This window comes from Macaca nemestrina, chromosome 18 (assembly GCF_043159975.1).
Source record: "Macaca nemestrina isolate mMacNem1 chromosome 18, mMacNem.hap1, whole genome shotgun sequence".
Taxonomy (NCBI): domain Eukaryota; kingdom Metazoa; phylum Chordata; class Mammalia; order Primates; family Cercopithecidae; genus Macaca; species Macaca nemestrina.
The window spans coordinates 2,064,008-2,087,897 of record NC_092142.1 but is presented as its reverse complement, the minus strand read 5'-3'; the positions used below and the strand labels follow the sequence as shown (position 1 = coordinate 2,087,897).

At 54.4% G+C, this 23,890-nt stretch overlaps 1 protein-coding gene across 10 annotated transcripts in view; it reads right to left on the bottom strand.

Annotated features, from left to right (window-relative positions):
- Positions 1 to 23,890, bottom strand: part of LOC105485846 (cramped chromatin regulator homolog 1) — a 66,170-nt gene that overhangs the window by 4,706 nt on the left and 37,574 nt on the right. For 4 of the 10 annotated variants that reach the window (XM_071083868.1, XM_071083865.1, XM_071083866.1 and 1 more), the window contains 14 exons: positions 19,866 to 19,951; positions 19,295 to 19,418; positions 17,606 to 17,687; positions 15,914 to 17,029; positions 13,219 to 13,396; positions 10,889 to 11,070; positions 10,726 to 10,800; positions 8,110 to 8,191; positions 7,091 to 7,195; positions 6,668 to 6,846; positions 5,861 to 5,926; positions 5,086 to 5,320; positions 4,116 to 4,280; positions 2,175 to 2,320 (listed from right to left, as the gene is read on the bottom strand). In XM_071083868.1, the coding sequence (XP_070939969.1) occupies positions 2,175 to 2,320; positions 4,116 to 4,280; positions 5,086 to 5,320; positions 5,861 to 5,926; positions 6,668 to 6,846; positions 7,091 to 7,195; positions 8,110 to 8,191; positions 10,726 to 10,800; positions 10,889 to 11,070; positions 13,219 to 13,396; positions 15,914 to 17,029; positions 17,606 to 17,687; positions 19,295 to 19,418; positions 19,866 to 19,951 (2,821 nt within the window). The remainder of the gene's footprint in view (positions 1 to 2,174; positions 2,321 to 4,115; positions 4,281 to 5,085; positions 5,321 to 5,860; positions 5,927 to 6,667; positions 6,847 to 7,090; positions 7,196 to 8,109; positions 8,192 to 10,725; positions 10,801 to 10,888; positions 11,071 to 13,218; positions 13,397 to 15,913; positions 17,030 to 17,605; positions 17,688 to 19,294; positions 19,419 to 19,865; positions 19,952 to 23,890) is intronic. The other 6 variants (XM_071083870.1, XM_071083860.1, XM_071083862.1 and 3 more) reach the window with 5 other exon arrangements.

The window sequence follows — 23,890 nt, the reverse complement described above, 5'->3', positions numbered from 1 at the left end:
TTCCCGTCAGAGACATGAGGACACGTGGGGAGAACGTTCCTTTTTAAAGAAGCAACAGGCATGTTCCCTGAGACAGGAAAAGGCTTTGACTGAAAAGTACAACCAAGGTGGTGGCCATGACCCAGTGTGTGAGGCAGCATGGAGCTGAGGAGATGGACGGGAGGGCCTTGGCACCAGGATCTTGTCCCATGAGCAAATACGTGGAATGTGCCGTTTTCACTGCTTATCGTCTGCGTCCTGCTCTAGAGTAGAAGCCTCATGAGGAGAGAGGCCATTGTTTGCACACAGTAGACCCTGCGAAAATATTCCTTAATGAACTGCATGACACTGTGAATGCAAGAAGTCTGGAAAATTCTGAGTAGAGCTATGGCGTTAATGAAATTTTACGCTTTCATTATGGGAAATGTCAGACAAATTAACATTTGTTTTCAAAAGCAGAGCAAAGAGTCATTCTCCTTCCCCTGTGTGTCCATCATCAGCTCCCACCCCTTTCATCCCAGGGACTCCCAGCTCTACCCCCACCCCTCCCCTTCACACTAGCCCTTTCATCCACAAATGCCTCGGACCATCCTTCCAGAGGACGACGATCTGCTGACAAACACACTCACGTTCTGAGCGGAGGGCTCTAGGGAAAATTCCATGCTAAACGCTGACTTGCTCTTTCTGCAGGTGAATACGTGTTTGCATTACTCGCAACGGGCAGCGCTTCACAAACACCAACTGCACCCTTTCTCTGCTACTCACTCCCACGTGCCATCTGTTGCCCAGGATTTCATTAAAGGTGCAAATTCTGACTGGGCTGAGGCTAACACTCTACATTTCTGACTCCAAGGGGCTCCTGTCACTGGGCTGTGGCCCGTCCTTTCACCAGCAAGGTCCTGGCATGCTGCCTCAGGGCTCGTACACAAGGCCCATCTCCACAGAGCCCAGCACTTACGAACATGCGCACAAACACAGGAAGAGACAGAGACCGGCTTCTCGGGAAACATCAGACTCCAAGGCGTGCTCTGAATCATGATTCTGGGGCCAAACAGGTTTGAGAAATGCCACACACTGCGAGATGGAGATCTACTCTATTAATTGTGTCAATGTGTATTATTTGGTTAAAATTTTCAGTCATATCGTATCACGGCTTGGCTTGGAATTCTCCAAAGCCTGCCCATGAGTTAATCATCTCAAGAGTCACAATTCTCATTTGGATACTGGGTAGCGGAGGTGTCCGTGAGAAACAGGTGTTTTGAGCTTTTTTGGATCCAGGGTTTCCCTCAAATATCTGCCTACAAAATCCTCAAGGAACACCTACCAATGTCCCAACATTGTGGGGACTACATTTGGGGAATGCTGCTCCAGGACTTTCACATGGGCTAAGCTCATGTAGGTGACCTCCTGGACCTGGAGTTCCCTCTCTGTCCATAGAGCCCTCACACAGTTGCTCACACACCTGCCACTCTGCACCTTACAACACAGTGAAACGGGCCTGTCTTCACCCTGCAAGCCTGACCTGCCCACGAATGCCACGCAAACCATGTGGTGGAGGTCTTGGGGGCTACAACCAGATGGCCTGGCCAACAGCAAGAGGGACGCTGCACCTGGCCAAAAGAGGAGAGTCACAAACCACGTTTCGCCTTTGCATCAATAACCTGCCCCAGTGACTCCTATCACTACCCTGGGCGTGGGAGAAGCATGAGGACAGCAGAGCCCGTCTCAGCTCCCCTGCACCGCAGCTCAATGTGACAGGGAGACACTGCTCAAAGGTCCTGCTGTTAGGATGGGAGGACCGACAACACAACTGCTGCAACCACCCCTTACTCCTCCACAATGGTACCCGCACCTCAGCACCTCACAGCCGGTGAAGGACAGGTGACATCCCCACTTGGCTCTGGCTGCCTTCAGAGACCCTGCTCTACACGCCAGACCAGGGCTCCCAGTTCAGAGACCTGCAGAGCTCAGCTGTGACTAAGTCTGTCATTCTGCATGTGGGGACGAGAGCCAGCCTAGCATCCCCAGATCTCTCCATTCTCAGTAGTCAGGGACCCGAGTGTGTACGTGCTGTTTCCTGATCTTCCACTCTTGGCAAACAGCTCTTACTAACCCACAGGTGTGCAGGAAGAGTGCTGGCAACCCCTGGCACGAGGGGTGGTGGTCAGGTGCAGCTGTGAGGTCAATGCACTCACCTCTGCGACATCAGCCAGGGACCTGGACACAAATGAGTCCCGCGAGTTTCCGTCCAACAAGCTGGGGCCAAGCAAGGAGGTGCCACTGTTGGTCCCAATGGGAGTTGGCAACATCTTGCGGCTCTTTTCTGGGGAGATGAAGCTTGCTGCAGAGACAAGCCAGAGGAAAACACCCTCAACCCTCTTTGGTCTGGACCAGTCCAGCAGAAGGGTCCTGAGGCTGGGGGCAGCCAGGCCAAGCCCCAACCCCAGCCCCGGCCCCGGCCCCGGCCCCAATCCACAGACTTGTGCAAAGGGCTTCCGAGAGATTCAACACGCCGTGATGAGCTCTTCTCGTTTAACACGCCTTCATGCATACAGATGTACACCTTTTCCATGAGTCCCACGGTCTCCCATTCTCACTGCCATCCCCACCCCCATCACGGTGTCCCACCCTCACTGCCAACCCCCAACCCCATCATGGTCTCCCACTCTCACTGCCATCCCCCACTCCCATACTTTCTTCTGTGTGACTAGTCTCATGCAGGTTGTTTCCAACTTTAATTTTTTTTTTTTTGAGACGGAGTCTCGCTCAGTCGCCCACGCTGGAGTGCAGTGGCACAACCTCGGCTCACTGCAAGCTCCGCTTTCTGGGTTCACACCATTCTCCCGCCTCAGCCTCCTGAGTAGCTGAGACTACAGGAGCCCGCCTCCACACCCAGCTAATTTTTTGTATTTTTAGTAGAGACGGGCTTTCACCATTCACAGGATGGTCTCAATCTCCTGAGCTTGCGATCTGCCCGCTTCTGCCTCCCAAAGGGCTGGCATTACAGGCATGAGCCACCATGCCCGGCCTTTTAATTTTTTTTTGAGGCAGGGTCTCGCTCTTGCCCAGGCTGCAGTGCAGTGGTGATCATGGCTCACCGCAGCCTCAAATTCAGAGGCTCAAGCAATCCTCCCACCTCAGCCTCCCAAGTTGCTGGGACTATAGGCATGCACCACCACACCTGGCTCATTTTAAAATTTTCTGTAGAGACAAGGTCTCTCTCTGCTACCAAGGCTGGTCTCAAACTCCTGGCCTCAAGCAATCCTCCTACTTTGGCCTCCCGAAGTACTGGGATTACAGACATGAGCCACTATGCCTGGCCTGTTTCCAGTTTCTCATGATTCACATGTAACTGTCGAAACATCTGCACTGCTACATGCGACAAAAGGAAACGCTTGCAGGGTGCTGGGTCCCTCCCAGCACCTCCCAGACCCAAAGTGCCCAACGGTTCAGGGCTGTCAGGCATGGTGCCCATCATGCCGGATGTGCCCAGCCACAAGCCCTGGCCCCGTACAACTGTGGGCGCGAAGACCCCAGACATCTTAACCGGAGCTCTCTCTGGGCAGGCTACAGCAGCAGGTGTGTCTTTGCCTATGACACCCCCTTCCGGCCACACTTGCTACCCAGTGGGCAGACGGACAGCGGGGTAGGACGACGAACACGTCCTCTGAACTCTCCGATCTGTATTCAAGAATGCGCCAGGTGGCAGCTGGACCATCCACTTCTGAATACCTTACTGACAACAGCTAAGAGAAGAGCCAAGAGAGTGCCAAGATACCATTTCCTTTTCTGCCCTCGAGAGAACCCTAGTGGGGAGCGGCCAGGCTACCTGAACAGACTGGGAAGGCACATAGAACCCAGCATCTGGGCTCACGAGAACGTTCTAGGTCTCCATTGGGTTGTGGGTTACCAGGCTGTACATGCTTGCCACAGCTTGGTGAACTGTACACTAAAAATGTGTACACCCACATGTAAATTACACCCAAAAATATTAACTCAGAAAAACACAAACACTTGAGAAGTGAACAAGCCAACAGTCCTCGTGGGAGTTTGAGTAGAATGAGAATCCAGCGTCCCGCCGACCCCAGCCCCTGCTGCTCTGGGAAAGGAGACAGGAGTCCTGCCCATACACTCACCAAACAGGCTGCTGAGCGAGGAGTCGGTGGAATCACTGGGGTACCACTGGGGGTCGTGGGTGGGAGAGGCGATCCAGTGTGGTTGGGGGCTGCTGGACGGGGAGGGAAGGCTCTTGGAACTGTCACTGCCGTTCAGTTTCGCTGGAGAAAGGGGGACCCCTTCACCTGCCAACCAAGACCCCAGATCAGAAACGCCTTGCTGTGGGCGGTGAACGGTACCTCGCTCCTCCAGTCCACCACGGAGAAGGCAGCAGGGCCACAGGGCTCTGCCCTGCTGAACCAGATAGATGGCATGGCTCTGCAGGTAAGGAGCACAGCACCTGCAGAACAGCTCTGCAGGGCGGAAGGGCGCAGCACAGAGTGAAGGTGATAGCAGTGGCCACTACTGATTCCACGTGAGTCACCTCATGGCACCCATAGCAGCCCTGCGAGCTGGACCTTATTCTCAACTTACTGCTCAGGAAAGGGAGGTTCAACAAGTTGGTGATCTGCCCAAGGCTACATGCTAACACACTGTGAACTCACAACTCTCTGAACCCACAGCCTGCGTCACACCAGTGAGCAACAAACCTCTGCTCCCAGCAGCTTTGTCCCAGACAGCAGGTGAGACCACAGCCCACAGGCCAGTCCAACTGCTTCATAAGCTGTGCAAGACCCGCAGGCTGCCTGCTCAGGTTCAAGATCAACTAGGAAAATACTGTGTGATCCCCAGGCTGAAGAGTGCCTGGGGGCCATCCCACTGTCTCGCCTGAAGGTCAGGAGCAAGCCTACCAGGCCATTAGCTGCCTCAGGTCCCACATCTACCTTATCCACCTGCAACGTCCCTGCCAGAGCCAGACAGCACCTTGTAGGTGGCAGGTTTTCAATTCGTAAAAATCACAAACTGGAATATCCCAGGAAGTGTGGCAGACACGGGGCAGGAGATCAACACCTGATGACAGGAAGGGCTGGGAGGCCGCCCTGCCCTTACCGTACTGACCGGAGCTGATGGCGATCTCAATGATGGAGTCGCTAATGTGTGTGGCAGGCTCGCCCTGTGACAGCGCATCCTCAGGCGGGCCGGGCAGGGAGATGTCGAGCAGAGCAGAGACATCTGGTGGAGACAGCCGGGTGCTGGAGCTCTCTGACGAGGACAGCGGCGTGGAGAGGCCATTCTGGAGAGGGGCCTTAGGCAGCTCAGATAAGGACAGAACAGGCGAGCCCTGCTGGGAGACAGGTATTTTTCAGACACAACCAGGTCTACCAGAACCCATGACAAGGGAGGAAACACCAGCTTAGTCTCCTAGCTTGTGGGCAAATCAATAGGGTGATGAGCGCTGCAGTCACCTCATCCCTCCAACTCAGGAACACACTCGGGGAATTTATTTCTCCCAAAAACACTCAGTATGGCAGAGTCAGAAGGTCAGGTTGCAGTGACCAGGACCTGCTTTGACTGCTGCCAGAAAGAGAGTGGGGGCTGGGGGAGTTACTAGCTGACGGCCTCCTCCTCCCAGAAAGCTGAGTTCTTCCAGAGCTGGGTCTGAAACAGCCTGCCTCGGAGAGGGGAGCAGGGAAGTCTGAGGTGGCGGACAGTCGTATTCATTTATCCACCCTGGGCAGTTGGCCCGGCAGGCAGAAGAACGGCAAAGCCACTGCACAATCTAGGAGAGAAGCCAGGCCACTGCAAGACTGCAGGTGGCAGCTCACGGCACTGCAGGGAGTCCTGGGGCGGCTGCTTTGCCCAGCAGCCCAAGAGCACACTCTACCTGGAAACCGTCTGCCACTGGTTCCTGCTCAGGCCTCGAAGGGATGCTGGCGAACGGGTCGGAGCCCTGCAGGAACAGCACGCCCATGAGCAGCTGCAGGGTGCACCAGATGCCACCCATGCCCTCGCCCGCGACCGGGTTCCAGAAAAAGAGGTGTTCCATCCCCCTGGCCTCCTAACGGCAGAGGGACAGTAAACGGACAGGAGTCTGAGATCGAAAACGCTGAAAGGTGACTTTCAAGTGTGGGTCCTGTACTTGCAACTTTTTGTTGCTTCCAAGAGTCAAGTAAAGTCCTATGAGGAAGTCAACTTTGTAGCAGGCAGGGCTGGGCTCCCTGGAGTCTTAACAGCATCAGCCCACCTCACCCTCCTCGGGGCCGCTCTGAAGTGGCCATGGGAGGCCAGAGAAACCAGGTGCTTAGAGCCTCATAAAGGAGCAATGGCCAAGGCCATGCAGGCTGCTATCTTCCCAGATGAAAGAGATGCTCAGTGGGTCCGAGCACAGTGTTGTGGGCTCGCTGCTGCCAGCTTGGTCACAGTCACTCTCAGATAGAGCTGTGTTTCCACACCGTCTCAGCTCTGGGTTCTCCAGTGCCACATGGCAAGCCTGTCCCCAACTTTCCTTCAGTGGCTCTCGACGCCCCTCCTGCTTTGTACTACACAGAGCTTGCTCACGCCATGGCACCCCTGGTCCGGAGACTCTCCTCCAAAGGCAGAGCTGGAGTCCAGGGTGATCTCAGCCCCATGGCTTTGGTGTCCACACCAGAAGTTGGTGGTAATGCTGAAAAGCCCTTCTAAACATACTCACCCCCACAGCGGGGAGGGCGTCTCCATCCTGGTGAGTTCCAGTGGAGTCCTGCCCCGAGATGGCGCCCGTCACCTCGTCTGAAGACAGTGGAGAGATGCCAGACAAGCCCTCGGTGTCCAAGGCAGGGAGGGGGTTCCCAGAGAGGATGCCGGCACTCGTAGCTGCTAAGTCGATAGCACCTGGCAACAAAAAGGACGCTGCACTTCTCTGCTCTACTGACAACCCATGAGATGTCCCAAGAGGGCTCAGGGAACAGCTTGTCCCTCACATCTCATGTCAATGCAAGAGCCAAGGGCTTAGATGTTCTCGGTGAAGGGTAATGAGACATTATGATTTGGAGAAGAAGACATTCAAAAAACCTAGTCACAAAAACATCCCTCAGAGGCTCACTCAGTGGCTGTGGCCATGCAGGTACAGACTTACTGGCCAGGTGACTCGTGGCCTGGGGTGGAAGGACCTTGGGCACGATCGGCCGAGACAGAGCTGCTTTGGTCAGAGAAGACTGGATGGGCCGGAACGAACCTCTCCCTGCGAGGGCGAGGGCAAAAGCAGACATGTCGAGCCCGCCCACCGTGCCCTCACAGCAGGATGGGGCCGCAGGGGGCTTCCTTTACCGCCACTGTTGGGGGTGTGGGAGCCGAGCCAAGCTGGAAGCCACTGAACATTCCAAATGTTAATGTGAGGAGTCAGAGGTCACACAGGCCCCCAGCATGACACAAGCTCTGGCACCCACCACTGTGCCTCCCAGGAGCGACTGGAAGGCTGCGGTCACCACTGTCATCCTGTGGAAATGGCTCTTTAAGGGTGACAAGCCCCTGAGCTGAGGTACAGGCCCCGGGGCAGTCAGAGCATCAGATTCTGGACTAAGATGCTGCCACTGCAATTTGGTTTTATCTTGCCAGGCTTTCCACAGTTGAAAACCGACAAGTAGGCAGGAGAAAAAGCAATCGACAGCTGTAAGTGTCTTGCGATAAGTCAGTGAGAGATGTGGAAGTCAACACTGGTAGAAAAGGGAAGTCACAGTATGTGCTTCACTAGAGGTTTCTCCCTGTGTAAGATCTACTGCAAGGAACCAAGGCCCCCACTAAATGTACAGACTGGTGGAAGCATAATCCATACACCCCAAGAACACATCCACTATATAAAACGGCTGACAAGACGTTACGTATACAGAGCAGACAAGAGACGCAACTCGAACCAAGCCTAGCACCTCACACAAGGCCATCTGAGGCCACAGACGAAGGGCACCCTCTGGACTAGCCGCCTCGCCTGCCACCGCAGCCTGCGGCCCAGCACATAGGGCACACTAGGTATTTGTCCGTAGAATGAACAAAGGAATGCCTGAAAATAAGCCATGGAAATAAGCACCCATTGTTTCCAAAGCCAGGGCCCTCATGTGAGGAGGAGGGACAAGCTACCCCAGAAAAGCTCAGGGTCCTTACCAGTTACGGAAGAGTTAGACAGGATGGAGAAGGAACAAACATTGTGGGACTGGTTTTCCGATGGTCTAGGGAGCAGTGTTCTCTGTGGGAAAATGGTAAACAATCAAGGTGATCAAACTCCCATGCCAAAAAATCACTCCCAGTTACAAAGGAATGTCCCAAATAAGAGGGTGCCCAGCATAGCCAGGTGGGGCTCTTCTTCCAGAGCCGATGACACAGGGTGTCTGGGACCGTCCCAGACAGTTAGGACCTGTGCACCCCAAGCCTCAGTTAGGTTCTCTCTGAAACAAACCCAGGTAATCAAACCTTTCCCAGGGAAAACTGGAGGAATGTCACAGTGATCCACTTTTTTTTTTGAGATGGAGTCTTGCTCTGTCACCCAGGCTAGAGTGCAGTGGTGCAATCTTGGCTCACTGAAATCTCTGCCTCCCAGGTTCAAGTGATTCTCCTGCCTCAGCCTCCCAAGTAGCTGGGATTACAGGCACTCACCACCACGCCCAGCTAATTTGTGTATTTGTAGTAGAGACGGGGTTTCACCATGTTGGCCAGGCTGGTCCTGAACTCCTGACCTCAGGTGGTCCACCTGCCTCAGCCTCCCAAAGTGCTGGGATTACACGTGTGAGCCACCGCACCCGGCCTGATCCACTTTTAATCCAGAACTTTCTTCTGGATTTGGCTGGAATGCAACTAGTCATATAAACCTGTTTTTTTGTTTTGTTTTGTTTTGTTTTTGAGACGGAGTCTCGCTCTGTCGCCCAGGCTGGAATGCAGTGGCCTGATCTCAGCTCACTGCAAGCTCCGCCTCCCGGGTTTACGCCATTCTCCTGCCTCAGCCTCCTGAGTAGCTGGGATTACAGGCGCCCGCCACCTCGCCCGGCTAGTTTTTTGTATTTTTTAGTAGAGACGGGGTTTCACCGGGTTAGCCAGGATGGTCTCGATCTCCTGACCTCGTGATCCGCCCGTCTCGGCCTCCCAAAGTGCTGGGATTATAGGCTTGAGCCACCGCGCCCGGCCCATAAACCTGTTTATAACCACTGGACATGGACTTTTATGAGTGACACCCCCAATTCTGGGCTTCCTCACACATGGGGTAAGGAAAATAAAGTCACTGCTTGTAACACACAGGCACCAAAGGGCATGAAGTGCTCCTTCACAGGGCTTTTGTGTGTGAATAATTAGGCCGAATGTGCTACAGCAGGTTTGAGTGACAAGGACTACCATCTGAGAAACCGTGTTCATCACTGAAACTGCTAGTGATCAAGATAGAACACGAACAGAAAAGCGTCTCTCGACCTACAAGTGTCTGAGGCGCTTTGGCCTCTGGGGGTGCCGCTGCAGTTCCCTGACCCTCTGAAATGCCCCAGGACACTGGCATCGGAGAGACTAGAGAGGAGGTGCTACTAGAGACAGCGGTACGCTGCAGCCTAGTAGCGTGAACTTTCACTCCAAAGGCTACACTTTTCATAGCAGAGATTGATACACTTTTTCCGTAAAGGGCCAGGTAGGAAATATTTTAGGTTTTGGGGCCATACTTAACCATATCCGTGTGGAAAACAGTAGATAGTACAGAAATGAATAATCATGGCTGTGTGCCAGTAAAACTTTATTTACAAAAATGTGATGTGGCAAAGAACACATATCGTATGATCCCATTTATAGGAAATGCCCAGAACAGACAAATCCATAGAGACAGAAAGTGGATCTGTGGTTGCCAAGGGCTGGCGGGAGAAGCAACGTGAGTTCACAGGTGCCGGGCTTCCGTTCTGGGTGGTGACGTTCTGGGATTAGACCATGGTGATGGTCGTACACCTTGTGACCACTAAGTCACAAGGTTTAAATGGGCAAACATTACAATATGTGAATTCTCCATCTATAAAGCTGCTTTAAACTAAACAAACAACAGTCAGGCTCGAAGTAGCCCCTGGGCCATAGTTTCCAGCCCTGGTCTTAGTCTGAACAAAGAACACCCAAGATTTAGCAGGCATCTTTCTTCCCAAGACCGTCCATGCAATCTCTCATTTGTAAATACACTAATCTCAAGGGAGAAAGAGATTTCTAAAAGTCTAACAAAAGGAAACCTGTGGATTAATCCAAAACAACACACATCCATAAATTTCTAAGGCCATCATTATCTCAGACTTCCCACCTCACTTTCTGTATTTTTATGCTTCAGAATGCCAAGCTCTTCTTCTGAGGTGCCTGAGTCCCTGGCTGTCCCCCAAGCTTGCATACGGCATCCTCAGGGACTCCGGGGAGCTCATGAGAGGCCTGGGCTCCGGCGGACCCACATGCCCTGGCAACTGCTCCACCGACTAAATGTTTATAAACAGGTGCTGAGAGTCCATGAATACATCCCAATCTGCACATTCTTTGGACCTGAATCCCTATAACTGTCTTTTCTGCAAGTGGATTTCTCTGTTGTTGAAAGATTACCTTTACTTCTGGGTACCATTAAGTTCACTGTTATTACTTGCATTTTTACTCTACTCACAAGAGGGAAGGAAGGGGCAGGGATTTCCCCATTTTACACCATGAAAACGCGAGAAAAGGAAGAAGCCCTGTGTCCCGGTTGGCCCGGCCACGAGGCCACATGTTCAGACTTGACAAGACCCTGACCTGGACCACCAGTGGCTTCCGCAGGTGCCGGTTCCGTAGCTTCCGAGGCTTTGGCAGGAAGAAATCCGACTGCATCTGTAAGGGAGCAGCGTCCGGCACCTGAAGGTGCACTCTCCACACCACGGGGACGCTCGCACATGGGCGGCCCGCCCCACACACTCACGCTGATAGAGCTCAGATGCTGGCGGAAAGTCAGCTCCGCTTCTTTACTGGGAGAGAAGAGCTTCCCATGTCGGCTGTTGGGTGGCAAGGTTGTCGGGACAGCAAAAAGGCCGCCATCTGAGTCATTGCTTCCCGTGCCGGAGGGACCAGGCACCAAGAGGGGTCTTGGAGGGTTTCTCAAACCTGGCAGTGGAGAGGAGAGAATCAATGTGACAGCATTCACCTAGCAACAGGTCCAGGGTCGCAGAATTCTGTTGGTAAGAAAGTCAGAAAGGCATTCTCTCGGCAACCCGTTCGGTTGTCTTGAAAGGAGAGACCTCTATCTCAGTCCCATATAAAGACTGATTTTCTATCCTTCTCACTGAAATTCTTGTTTCCATTTTGAGCAGACCACTGGTCTCCTGGATAGGACAAAAGCACTTCACCATTTCGCTCAGTGCTCAGGAGTAAAGGCAGATAAGACACCAAAGATGTTCGAGGGCTAGAAGAGCCTTCAGGGTCTCTAGTCAGTCAACTTGCTCGGTGAAGGGCCAGATAACCAATGTGCACTCTGTAGATCATATTGTCTCTGGGGCAACTCAGCCGTGCACTGTAGCACAATAGCAACTACAGACAACCTGTGAACAAATGAGTGTGGCTGTGTGCCAATACAACTTTATTTATAAACAGCAAGCAGTGGGCTGGATCTGGGCTGCAGGCCTATAGCTGGCTGCTCCCTGGTCTAAATCTCGAGTGTTTAGAAAACAGACCCAGAGGTAAAAGAACAGGAAATATGAGCGAGTTAGTCTTGTGGGACCCTGCTACATGTCTTCATCATTGTCAGGGCTGCTGTAAACCACCCTGAGAATTCACGGTAGGCCAGCCTGGCCAACATAGCAAAACCCTGTCTCTCCTAAAAACAGAAATTAGCCAAGCGTGGTGGCACATGCCTGTAATCCCAACTACTCAGGTGGCTGAGGCAGGAGCATCACATGAACTCAGAACATGGAACCTGCAGTGAGCTGAGATCATACCACTGCACTCCAGCCTGGGTGATGGAGCAAGACTCCATCTCAAAAAAAATAAAATTCAAGGGACTGGCCCCCTCACAGGACCCCTCACCTGGCCCCCTCTGTCACCCAGGCTGGAGTACAGTGGCACAATCACGGCTCAGTGCGGCCTTGAACTCCTGGGTTCAAGAGATCCTCCCACCTCAGCCTCCCAAATAGCTGGGACCACAGGTATGAGCCACAACGTTCAACTACTTTTTTTATTTTCATATTTTGTAGAGATGAGGTCTTGCTATGTTGCCCAGCCTAGCTTCAAGTGATCCTCTTGCCTTGGTCTCCCAAGGTGCTGGGATTATAGGCATGAGTCACTGTTCTGGGCCTTATTTTACCTTTAAAACTCACCTTTTTTTTTTTTTTTTTTTTTTTTGAGACGGAGTCTCGCTCTGTAGCCTGAGCTGGAGTGCACTGGCTCTATTTTGGTTTATTGCAACCCCCACCTTCCGGGTTCAAGTGATTCTCCTGCCTCAGCCTCCTGAGTAGCTAATTTTTTGTATTTTCACTAGAGACGGGGTTTCACCATGTTGCCAGGCTGGTCTGGAACTCCTGACTTCAGGTGATCCACCTGCCTCGGTCTCCCAAAGTGCTGGGATTACAGGTATGAGCCACTATGCCCAGTCTAAAACTCACCATTTTCAAACTTAAAAATTTACCACCCTAACCATGATAATCTGCTTTATTATAAAAATACTATGGGTTGAAAGCGAGTGAAACTGATGCCTCAGGAAACTGGTCGTGCTTGTCTTGGAGTTTTATGTACCAGGAACACAATTTATGATCCCTGAATTTAAATTATTTCCTATATGCAGCTGGCAGAGGGGCACACTGGGGACTGGCAGACTGTTCCATCGTTCTTTCCGGGACTTGTGTTCACCTGTTGGCAACTCCCCTAACTGAAGGATTCTCTATTCTGAGGTTTTACATGTAAAGAAAAACAGAAAAATAACAACCTTCTCAGGGACTTTGAACCAACTCAGCACATTAGTGAGGCTTTTGCTGGCACCATAAAGCAGACCCCAAAGTGACCAGCCTGGCAAAGGCTGGCTTCTTGCCAGCTTCTACACCCCGGGACCCCACAAGTCCTTCGTGACAAGCCCTGGCGTCGCCCTCCCCATGAGGAGGCAGTGATTCTGTATCTTCACCGTGTCAGCTGGACTGTGGCAAACTGGACAGTGGGGTCAGGCCTAGACACACCTGTGCCCTCAGCTTCGGCACGGCCCCTGAAGCCTGAGAGGATGCCATCAGGGCAGCCCAGGCACAGGGAATGTGGCTGCCACAGCCTCACCTGAGGAGCAGGGTGCCGAGCTGGGCGGGAAGGCCTTGCTGCTGCGGAGGGAAGCCTGGTTCCGAGGGCAGCGGGGGCTGCGAGAGCTGACGGTCACCACCTTCCCCGGGGGCGTCACTGACTGCTCCTCCTGGATGGGCCTCACCGAGGCTGTGGAGACGGCGTTTGCTTCCAGAGCCTGGGGCAGAAATGGGCCAAACAACACCCAAACTCAGCACACAAGAAGCGGCTACTGCGTGCCCTGGAGTAGGAGGCGAGATCGCCATGGAGCTCAGAGAGCACAGTGTCATGGCGGCAAAGGCCAGGGCCAGAGACGCCCAGCCTCGGTGTCCCCAGGGTCGCTCGGCAGCTTGCCAGTGTTAAAAGTCACTGGTCAGGTAAGTAATGAAAACCACTGCCTTCCTCACAAGTACCTTTCCCCGTGCTACGGCGGAGGTGGGAGGGAGGGGACCAGCCCGAAGTGCCAGCATCGGCTGCGCGAAGAGGTGCCGGAGGGCAAGTGTTAAGTGTCAAGAACTCAAAGCTATATTAAAAAATCAGCACGAGACTGCAGCAGCCTCTCTGCTTGTAAGTCAGAGGAAGGAAATACAGGTCAACTTTCTAGAATCAGACACAAGCACAGCTAAAGAGCACTCTGCAGGGATGAAGCCCAACTTTGGGGGGTGTGCAGGCCCACGAAGCCCAACCCCAGGGGATCTGCAGGCCCGTGCCACAGCCCGCAGAGCCTGCTGCCAAGTCCTGGGGTCCCCGCCTGGCTCACCACAGAAATGCCACCACCGCTGAGAAGACTCGGCCAGTACCCCAGCCTCTCGGCTCTCCTCCTCCTCCTCACTCTCCTGAACACCCCACACATTCCACCTGGGGCAACCTCCCTGTGGACTAAAAGCCCTCCACCCCATGCTCTCAGCACAGCCCTGCCCGTCTGCTCACCCAGAGCCTTCAGCCCCTAGTCCCCATACCCCGGCCTCTCCCCAGGACCCCTCCCACCGCATGACCCTTCCTATGCTGCTCCTTCCACCTGCGACAGCAGCTCAGCAGCCTCCAGCATCTCATCTCTGGGGCTTGGGCCTTTTGGGGCACTTGTCACAGCTCCACCAGGCAAGAGACAGCCCAGGGCCAGGTGCTGCACCTGGCGGTCTGTCCAGTCTGCCAGGCCCACCCAGAGTCAGCCTCCCTAACTAGCTCCCGGGGGATGGGAATGCCTTTCTACGTGGGACTCCTACCTGCTCTGTGTCCCAGAACTGCTGCCTGAACTCTCAGGAGCCTACCCTGGCCTCCTCCCTGGGGCACCCAAACACAGGCGCTACGTCTCTCCTCAGCCCCTCCCATGAGCCCACCAAAAGCCAAACCTGAAAAGCCTTCTAAAGGCACTGTCTTTCTGGTCACCGCTAACCCACCCTGGTGTCCCCCCACCACACCACCCCCGAGCCACTTTCACCTCAGGCTTGGCCTCAGAGGCGCCTGAGGTTCGGGCTCAGTCACCACCTCCCCTGCAAGAACTTTCTTTCCCCCAGCCCCCATGATGCTCCCCAGGCACATGTGCACATTCCTGCCACCTGTTGATGAACCAACTCTCCGGGGCAAGCCCTGCACGGGCTGGCGGGGGCGGGAGTGGAAAACCAGCAGGAGGCATGGGGAATGCAGGCAGAAGTGAGCATCACTTAGAAGCTGTAAGGCGGCCTGTGTGGAGCAGCAGGTGTGTGGGGGCTCATGAGGGCCCGAGTCCCAAGTCCCCCCAGCATAGGGACATGTGAGCCTCACACACATTCTGACCATGAAACAGCACTAAGGGGTCCACAGTGACCTGCAGCTCCTGCCCCAGCCCATCCTTTGAGCCCCTCACTCATGTCCGGCAGCTTGCCAGCCCCTAAACAGGCTGTTTCAGCACGGGCCTGCCGTGGACCTCGCCCTCTAGGACCCGGAGATCCCATTGGACTTGGGGGTATGGGGTATGATTACTCCTGGGTGCGCTGTCGGCTCCACCAACCGGCCTCCCTGTGGTAAGGGACCCTTCCTCAGGCTCAGGGACCACCCACACACTGCAGGGACCGTCCTGTCTGGTCCCCAGCTCCACTGTTCTGCTGCGGCACCACATCCCTGCTCTTCTGTGACAGCCTCTGACTCTGCCACATCTGCACAGCAGCTGGGATGGTCGCTCCAGAGCAAGAACGACACCCGTCATTCCCTCAGTGGAAACCTGTTAACAGTGATTAGATAAGCCAGAAGGCTAGCTCGGCTCCAGGCCTCACTCTGTCACCCTCAGTCCTGTGCAAGTTGTCCCATCAGCTGCATGCTGGGGCTTGGCAGACTCCCAGGAACACAAGGAGGCTCACGAGGTACTGCCTGCCTGTTGGCCGTCTTCTCCCACGCCCCACACAGAAAAGAGCACCCAGGCCACTCATCACTGCACTTCTGGAGCCGTGCACGGAAGTGGGGACACTCATCAAGAGCCTGAGGATCCCTCCGCGAGGGAGAGGAACGTGGTCTGTGGAGAGCCTCTGTCTCCCAGATCATCTGGGTCCCGGCCTCTCCCTGTTCCTTGACGTCCTGCGGGCTCCTGGCCCCCTGCCACAGGACCCTGTCTCTCTCATCTGGACCCCACCCATGCTGGCCCTAGCTACCCAGCAGGGAGCACTCCAAGGCTGGGCCTGGCTTCCCTTGGGCCGCCAGAGGGACTGGGCTCCAACCCACTCACCAGCTTGGGGTTGACCTCGGTGGAAATGAGCTTCAGGAGGCAGCTGAGGAGGCGCTGCTTGTGGAGGGTGGTGGGCGGGGAGCCGGGGCGGGGGTCCTGGCGGCCGGGCCCCAGCCAGTCGTACTCTAGCTGCAGCTTGCTGGGCTTGCCCATCATGAGGTAGACTTCGGCCAGCGTGAGGCTTTCGGAGGTCTGCAGGTTCCAGCCCTCCTCACGGAGCTGCTGGGCCAGCCGGCTGGCGGGGACCTCCTTTGGGGGCCTGGCGGCAGGCTGTCCCTGAGGCGGCGGAGGCTCCACGGGGCTCCCCTTCTCCTGGAGCTCCTCTGCGGGTGCATCTGCCAAGTCTTTAGTGCAAACATCCAGCAGGAGCCCGGGGCCGGGCCTTGGGGACGGGCCAGTGGGAGCAAGGTCAGCAGCCTCCTTGCTGACAGGAGCCAGCACCTCAGGGGAGGTCACCCCGCCTGGAGGGGGCTGCTCGCTCCCAGGCCGTGTGTCCGCACAGCGGCACTGCTCGGGGACAATGAGGTCCTGACAGGACTTCAGGTAGCGGGGCAAGGGGTCTAGGAGCGAGAGCTCGTCCTCCAGGTCTGGGAGCTGGCCACAGGCACACGGCAAGGCCCCTGGCTCCCGGGTGGGACTGTCCCTGCCTTCTGCAGGGGTCTTCTCAAGACATGGCCCGGTGTCCTGGTGCCTGGGAGGAGGCCTGTCGGGAGCGTCCGGGCTGCTCAAGCTTAGGGCGGCCCCCTCCCCGGGGGTGCTTTCCGGGGAACTCTCTCCGGAGCTCTGTGAGGCATCAGCCACAGGAGGGGGCCGCCCCACACCCTTGCCCTCAGCTCCACCCCGTGGGCATTTCACCTGGCCCCGGGCGGTGCCTTGCCCACTCTGGATGCCCAGGATCTGGGCTGGGGGCAGCACGTGGGCGTCCTTGGCACTCTGCTTGCACCGGCCACCCTCCTGCCAGTGCACTGTGCAGAAGGCCTTGGAGTGCACCACGCGGGCCACGCCCGGCAGCGGCGTCAGTGTGCAGTTCTCGCCTGGGAACAAGTGCAGTGTCACCTTCTCCTGCGTCAGTGCAGAGCATGAGTCCTGCAGCTGCCGCTCCTCGAGTGTCTTCCGCTGAGTGCCTGTCAAGGAAGGCCTACGCTGGCTGGCACTGAGGTCCGGATGCTTACCAGGCACATGGCTGCAGACACGAGCCATGCTCCCCACTGGCATCCCCCAGGGTATAAATCATGCCCCCGACCCGGGGCTTTCCTCACACCACTACCCAACAGTGCTGACCTGGGCACTTAGTACCTTCAGGAAATTCACACCTGACATGCACCACGCCTACGTGGGGAGTGGGCAGGGCCGGGAGCCAGCCATGGACATGAAGAAGGCTGGGCTGACCCTTGGTTGTTTTGCTCAACCTGCTGGCAGGAATGCTCCGGCCACACCCTGTGGGCCAGACACAGGCCACTGCCATCGTGGAGGGCTGGCTGTGACTGAGTTCTAGCACTGCAAGGCCACAGAGGGGGCTCCACACCCACGGAATAAGGAGCTCCAGGTTATGGTTCCAGAGGTACACCATGTCACAGCACAGCTGTTCTGCCCATGGGGACCATGACGATGACAGGCACAGGGAGGCGAGGTCCGTCTCCGGCAGCAGAGGCAGTGCAGCCTGGAGGGTTTGCTGTAGCTGGAAAAGGATACAACTCGCACCTCATGGAGCGCCCACTTCTGCTTCAAGAACTCGATGAGGCTGGAGACCTTTCGATGCAGCTCCACGATCATCCTACAGAGACGAGAGACAGGAGGAAGTGAGGCTCGTAGAACAGGAAGGGAACCATCTGAAGAGCCCCGAGGCTGCTTACAGCAAGAGGGCGCCAAGAGACAAAGGACCTCCGGAGGGGCACCCGGGAGTGGGCGTCTGCAGCGCCCTTGGCTCCTGTGGCTAAAAACCAGCCTTTCCAGCTGTGATGGCCAGAGATTCACAAGGAACTAAAGGAAACATCTTTGCCAGCAAAAGGTCTCTGCCAGGATGTGGGCGCTGGCGCACAGCCTCTGCCTAGTCTACGAGCTCCTTCTGGCTTCCAGGGTGGGCGGGCATGGACAGCGTTAATACATTCTGAGGGGAAAGTATTCGAGCGGAAGGAACGAAGTACTGGCATGCTATGATGGGTGAACCTCGAACGCATCACACCCAGTCAAAGAGGCCAGGCCCAGAGGCCTCTGTGTGTGGTTCCATTTCTATGAAACGTCCAGAGTAGGCAAGTCCACTGAGACACAAAGCGGACTGGGAGGTGCCAGCGGCCGTGGGAAGGTGAGCATCGAAGAGTGAGTGCTAAGGTGCACGGGGGCCTCTTCTAGCGTACGAAAATGTTCTGGAGCTGGACAGAGGTGGTTGCCACAGAACACTGTGATTGTGTTAAATCTCACTGAACTGTACACTTAAAAATGGCTAAATTTGCCGGGCATGGTGGCTCACACCTGTAATCCCAACACTTTGGGAGGCCGAGATGGGTGGATCACCTGAGGTCAGGAGTTCAAGACCAGCCTGGCCAACATGGTGAAACCCGTCTCTACTACAAAAATTAGCCAGGTGTGGTGGCGGGCGCCTGTAATCCCAGCTACTCGGAAGGCTGATGCAGGACAATCACTTGAACCTGGGAGACAGAGGTTGCAGTGAGCTGAGATTGTGCCATTTGCACTCCAGCCTGGACCATAGAGCAAGACTCCATCTCAGAAAAAAAAAAAAAAAAAAAAAGAAGCCCAGGCTGGAGTGCAATGGCGCGATCTCGGCTCACCGCAACCTCTGCCTCCCACGTTCAAGTGGTTCTCCTGCCTCAGCCTCCAGAGTAGCTGGGATTACAGGTGCCCACCACCACGCCCGTCTAATTTTTTTTGTATTTTTAGTAGAGACGGGATTTTACCATCTTGGCCAGGCTGGTCTCAAACTCCTGACCCCGTGATCCACCCGCCTCGGCCTCCCAAAGTGCTGGGATTACAGGTGTGAGCCTCCGCAACCCGGCACCTCAATTTTTTAAAATGTACAAATGGAAAAGGGTCCATTTCCACGGTGGCACCTTGTGCATACGCAAGCCACGAGTCTCCAAGAAGCGGATGGGAGAGGAACAGTATAGGCCTTATTGGGGGACGAGAGGAAGGCTCTGCAGTTCCTCTTCTCACTGCGACATCCCCTCCACCATCCCTGCCCAGGTACAGGAGTGCAGCCCAGTGCTCCCTGGACTCCAGTCACCTCCAGACTGCTGTGTCCTTGTGTGATGACAGAGCATGGGGGTGGACCTGCTTCTCCTGGAAGCTCCTTGAGGGAAACACACACACTACTTCCAGTCCTGCTCAAGCAGTTGGGACCCCTCTGCAGGACAAAGGCCATGGTACCTGAGGCGCGGGTTCTGGGCAAGGCTCTGTACGCGGGCCCAGGCGTGGTTGTTCCGTGGCTGTAGCTCTATAGGGACTTTCAGGGGCAGGCGCACCGGCTTCTGGTCCTCTTCATCACTCAAGCCTGCAATGCAGAGGAACCATGAAAGTTTAGTGTAGGCCAACCTTAAGGTAGAAAACCAAGCGCTTGGCCAGAAAAACCAGTGAAATCAGCTGTGAGCAGATGACCTTGCAAACAGAGGCAAGGACAGTAGAGAAACCCCGGTGAAGAAACTCCAATGTGGCTGCTCAGGGGTTTGCAAAGGCCACAGACTGGTCTAGAGAGGTCATAGAAGACTCGATCCTGACAACCACCGACCACTCTGCTGACTGCTGCCATGGCTCTGAGCTCAACTTGACAGAGTGGACGTTGGGAGCACTTCAAGTTCAAGAGTGGTCCATGTGCAGCCCTGGGATTAAGCAGGGTCAGACACAAAGCAGCTGTGGCAGCGACGCTGTAGCTCAGCCTGCCCGCCACTGAATGGGACGCCACGGGTAACGCCTCTGGTCCTGGGAGTGCCCATCCACCTACCATCCGGATCGCAGAGCTTCTTCAGGGCCCGGCACATGGGCGCTTTGATCCGCAGGTTCCGCCCTTTGTAGCGCACAGTGGTGGCCCTGGGAAAAGAGTTTTGAAGGAACGCTGAGGCCTGTGAGTCAACAGAAGGACGGAAGGGCCAGCACACAGAGAGGCGCTGAGCCAGGCCAGGTGGGGCCTGGCCAAACGTCCACCCCAGCCTCTCAAGCCCACGTAGGACAGTGGGAGGACATGGTGACAAACAAACGGTGACTCTGCACATCCTGCTACTCTCCTGACCACACTTCAAACTCCAAGGGACAACTGCTGTGTACAGAAAACGTGCTGTGCCCTCCTGCCTTGGTGACTGGCCTGGCACAAGCTGATGTCCCATTCCTGTAAAAGCCACTGTCCTGGGGTCCCCTCAGACAGCCACCCTTCTCTCCACTGCCCCAGCTCTGTGCAGTCCTCCCACTTTGGGCCCTCAGAGCAGAAGCTCTCAGTCCTCCTCCCCATGACCTCTCAGTCTACCTTTCCGTGACCTCTCAGTCCACCTCCCCGTGACCTCTGTGTGACCTCTCAGTCCACCTCCCCGTGACCTCTGTGTGACCTCTCAGTCCACCTCCCTGTGACCTCTCAGTCCACCTCCCCGTGACCTCTGTGTGACCTCTCAGTCCACCTCCCCGTGACTTCTGTGTTACCTCTCAGTCCACCTCCCCGTGACCTGTGTGACCTCAATCCACCTCCCCGTGACCTCTATGTAACCTCAGTCCACCTCTACATGAACTCTGTGGGACCTCAGTCCACCTCCCCGTGACCTCTGTGACCTCTCAATCCACCTCTCCGTGAACTGTGACCTCAATCTATCTCTAGGTGATCTCTGTGTGACCTCTCAGTCCACCTCCCCATGACCTGTGTGTGAACTCAGTCCACCTCTCTGTGACCTCTATGACCTCTCAGTCCACCTCCCCATGACCTCTGTGGGACCTCAGTCCACCTCTCCACGAACTGTGTGACCTCAATCCACCTCTAGATGACCTCTGTGTGACCTCAGTCCACCTTTCCGTGACCTCTGAGTCCACCTTTCTGTGACCTCTGTGTGACCTCAATCCACCTCTAGATGACCTGTGTGATCTCAGTCCACATCTCTGTAACTTCAGTCCACCTTTTCATGACCTCTATGTGACCTCAATCCACCTTTCCATGACCTGTGACCTCTAAGTCCTCCTGTCTGTGACCTCTCAGTCCACTTCTCCGTGACCTCTGTGTGACCTCAGTCCACCTCTCCATGACCTGTGTGTGACCTCAGTCCACTTCTCCGTGACCTGTGTGTGACCTCAGTCCACCTCTCCGTGACCTGTGTGTGAGCTCAGTCTACCTCTGTGACTTCTCAGTCCACCTCTATGTGACCTCCCTGTGGGGAGTTTCTGATCTGAGAGATACACCAACTTGAATTCCAAGGAATGGACCCCAGTCAAGAAATGGCTCTGGTCAGCGGCCCACTGGCTGGTGAACGACAATGGGCTTGTGTTTTACAAAATGCTCAGGGCATGTGTATCTTGTTTTTATGGCTTTCTGCCTTAACCAATTTTAGCAATTCACCAACTCCCAGTTGCACATGTCAGGTAGGAGAGTTGCTGCTTCTGTATTTGCTATTGCTATTCAATTTCTAAGAAACAGTCTATGAAAAAAGCTACAGAACACATACAGCGTGATTCTAAAGATGTGTAAAAAATTACATTTTCATCTCTGTGTGTATCTATATTTGTACCTGTACAGTTACTTATGTAAATTCACTAAGAAAAAAATTCAGAAAGATATACATGAAATGACTGTAAGTGGTTAGCTTTGATGAGATGAGCAGGATGGAGTGGTGAGGGGGGTCTTATATTTTATCTATGTATTGTTGGAAAATTGCTTAAGACTTGTATTTATGTACTACTTGTATAGTTTTAAAAAATCTTATTCCAATACACTGCTGACCAAAATTATCAAAACACGAACGAGCGTCTGAAGCGAGTGCTGCGTGGGAGGGACTCTCCAGATGATCCCTGCAGTTTGGCTGGAAGAGCAGCCTCTGCTGAGCACGGGCATCTGATGGGGAGAGCCAGTTCCGGCAACCTCAGACAGGAAAAAGGGTGACACCACAATCTCCATATCCCAGTCAACAAAGCTGCAATCCCCTTCCTTTTAAAAGGGTCCTAGCTCTAATTTCAGCATTATGCAGTCTCAATACCCCACACATTTTACCATCACCCCAAAAACCTAAGGCTTTAATCAAATGTTTAGGGCCAAACAAGCCGGGCACGGTGGCTCACACCTGTAATCCCAGCACTTTGGGAGGCCAAGGTGGGCAGATCAGCTGAGGTCAGGAGTTTGAGACCAGCCTGACCAATATGACAAAACCCTGTCTCTACTAAAAATACAAAAATTAGCCAGGCGTGGTGGCATGCAGCTGTAATCCCAGCTACTCGGGAGGCTGAGACTGGAGAATCACTTGAACCCAGGAGGTGGAGGTTGCAGTGAGCTGAGATTGCGCCATCGCGCTCCAGCCTGGGCAACAAGAGTGAAACTCCATCTCAAAAATAAATAAATAAATAAAATAATAGTGGCTCACACTACTATTGTAGGCTTAGCTCTTTGGGAGGCCGAGGTGGGTGGATCAAGATGTTAGGATATCGAGACCATCCTGGCTAACACGGTGAAACCCCATCTCTACTAAAAATATAAAAAATTAGCTGGGCGTGGTGGCGGGCGCCTGCAGTGCCAGCTACTCGGAAGGCTGAGGCAGGAGAACGATGTGAACCCGGGAGGCGGAGCTTGCAGTGAGCCGAGATGGCGCCACTGCACTCCAGCCTGGGCAACAGAGGGAGACTCTGTCTCAAAAAATAAATAAATAAATAATAAGACCAAACAAACAGTGAGGTCCCAATGGGCAGAAGTGCGGGGGCAGCAGCTGGGTTTCAGTAGCTATGGAAAGCTCAACAATCCCTCGTGCATGACAGCTACTCTTCCATCTATCCATTAACCGTGCCTCCACCCACCCACTCATGTGTCCATCCATCCATCCACTCACGTGTCCGTCTGTTCACCCACGCGCCCACCCAGCTACTGACTGAGTGCCTTCTGTGCTGGGAATCAAACACAGGATGCCAAAGAACAGAGTTGAGCTTGGGAAAGCCTGACCAAAGAGGCAAGAAGACGGCAGAAAAAAAGCTTCATGCTCTCAACCGCTTTCTGACTGTACAGATTTTCTGTCTTGAGGGATAATTTAGAGAGGATGAGTCCCCAGAGAACAACATGTTCTACTGAGACAAAATTCTTAAACCATCTTAACCCAGGTGAAATACACAAATAAGTGCCACAGCAGTTTTATGAACATTAATGGTGTCAGAGCAGGGCTGCAGCAGAAGGAACCAGGGGGAACATTGGTCAAAAGCAGTCAGTAAGCATGGAGTCAATTCTTTTTTTTATTTTTTATTTTTTTACTTTTGAGACGCAGTCTCGCTGTGTCGCCCAGCCTGGAGTGCAGTGGTGCAGTCTCGGCTCACTGCAACCTCAGCCTGCTGGGCTCAAGTGATCCTCCTGCCACAGCCTCCCAAGTAGCTGGGACTACAGGCGCCCACCACCACCCCTGGCTAAATTTTTGTATTTTTAGTAGAGTAAATGTTTCTCCATGTTGGCCAGTCTGGAACTCCTGACCTCAAGTGATTTGCCAGCCGCGGCCTCCCAAAGTGCTGGGATTACAGGCGTGAGCCACTGCACCCAGCTCGAGTCAATTCTAAAACAATCTCCTCCAATGAAGTGCTCTGGAAACAAATGGACGTTCCCGCTCACCGTTTTTTACTCCATCTGCCCCAAAACACAACAGTAGTAGGCAAGATTTAAACAGCTGGTGGAGCTGTGTCATGTGGCACCTGTGTTTTCAATAATCACATTTTCCGTTAAACTGCTATTTTGTGACTTCCTTTTTTCTTTTTCCTTCAATAAAACTAAGTGCACCCTTCTGCATTCATACGGAACCACTCTGAGATTACAAT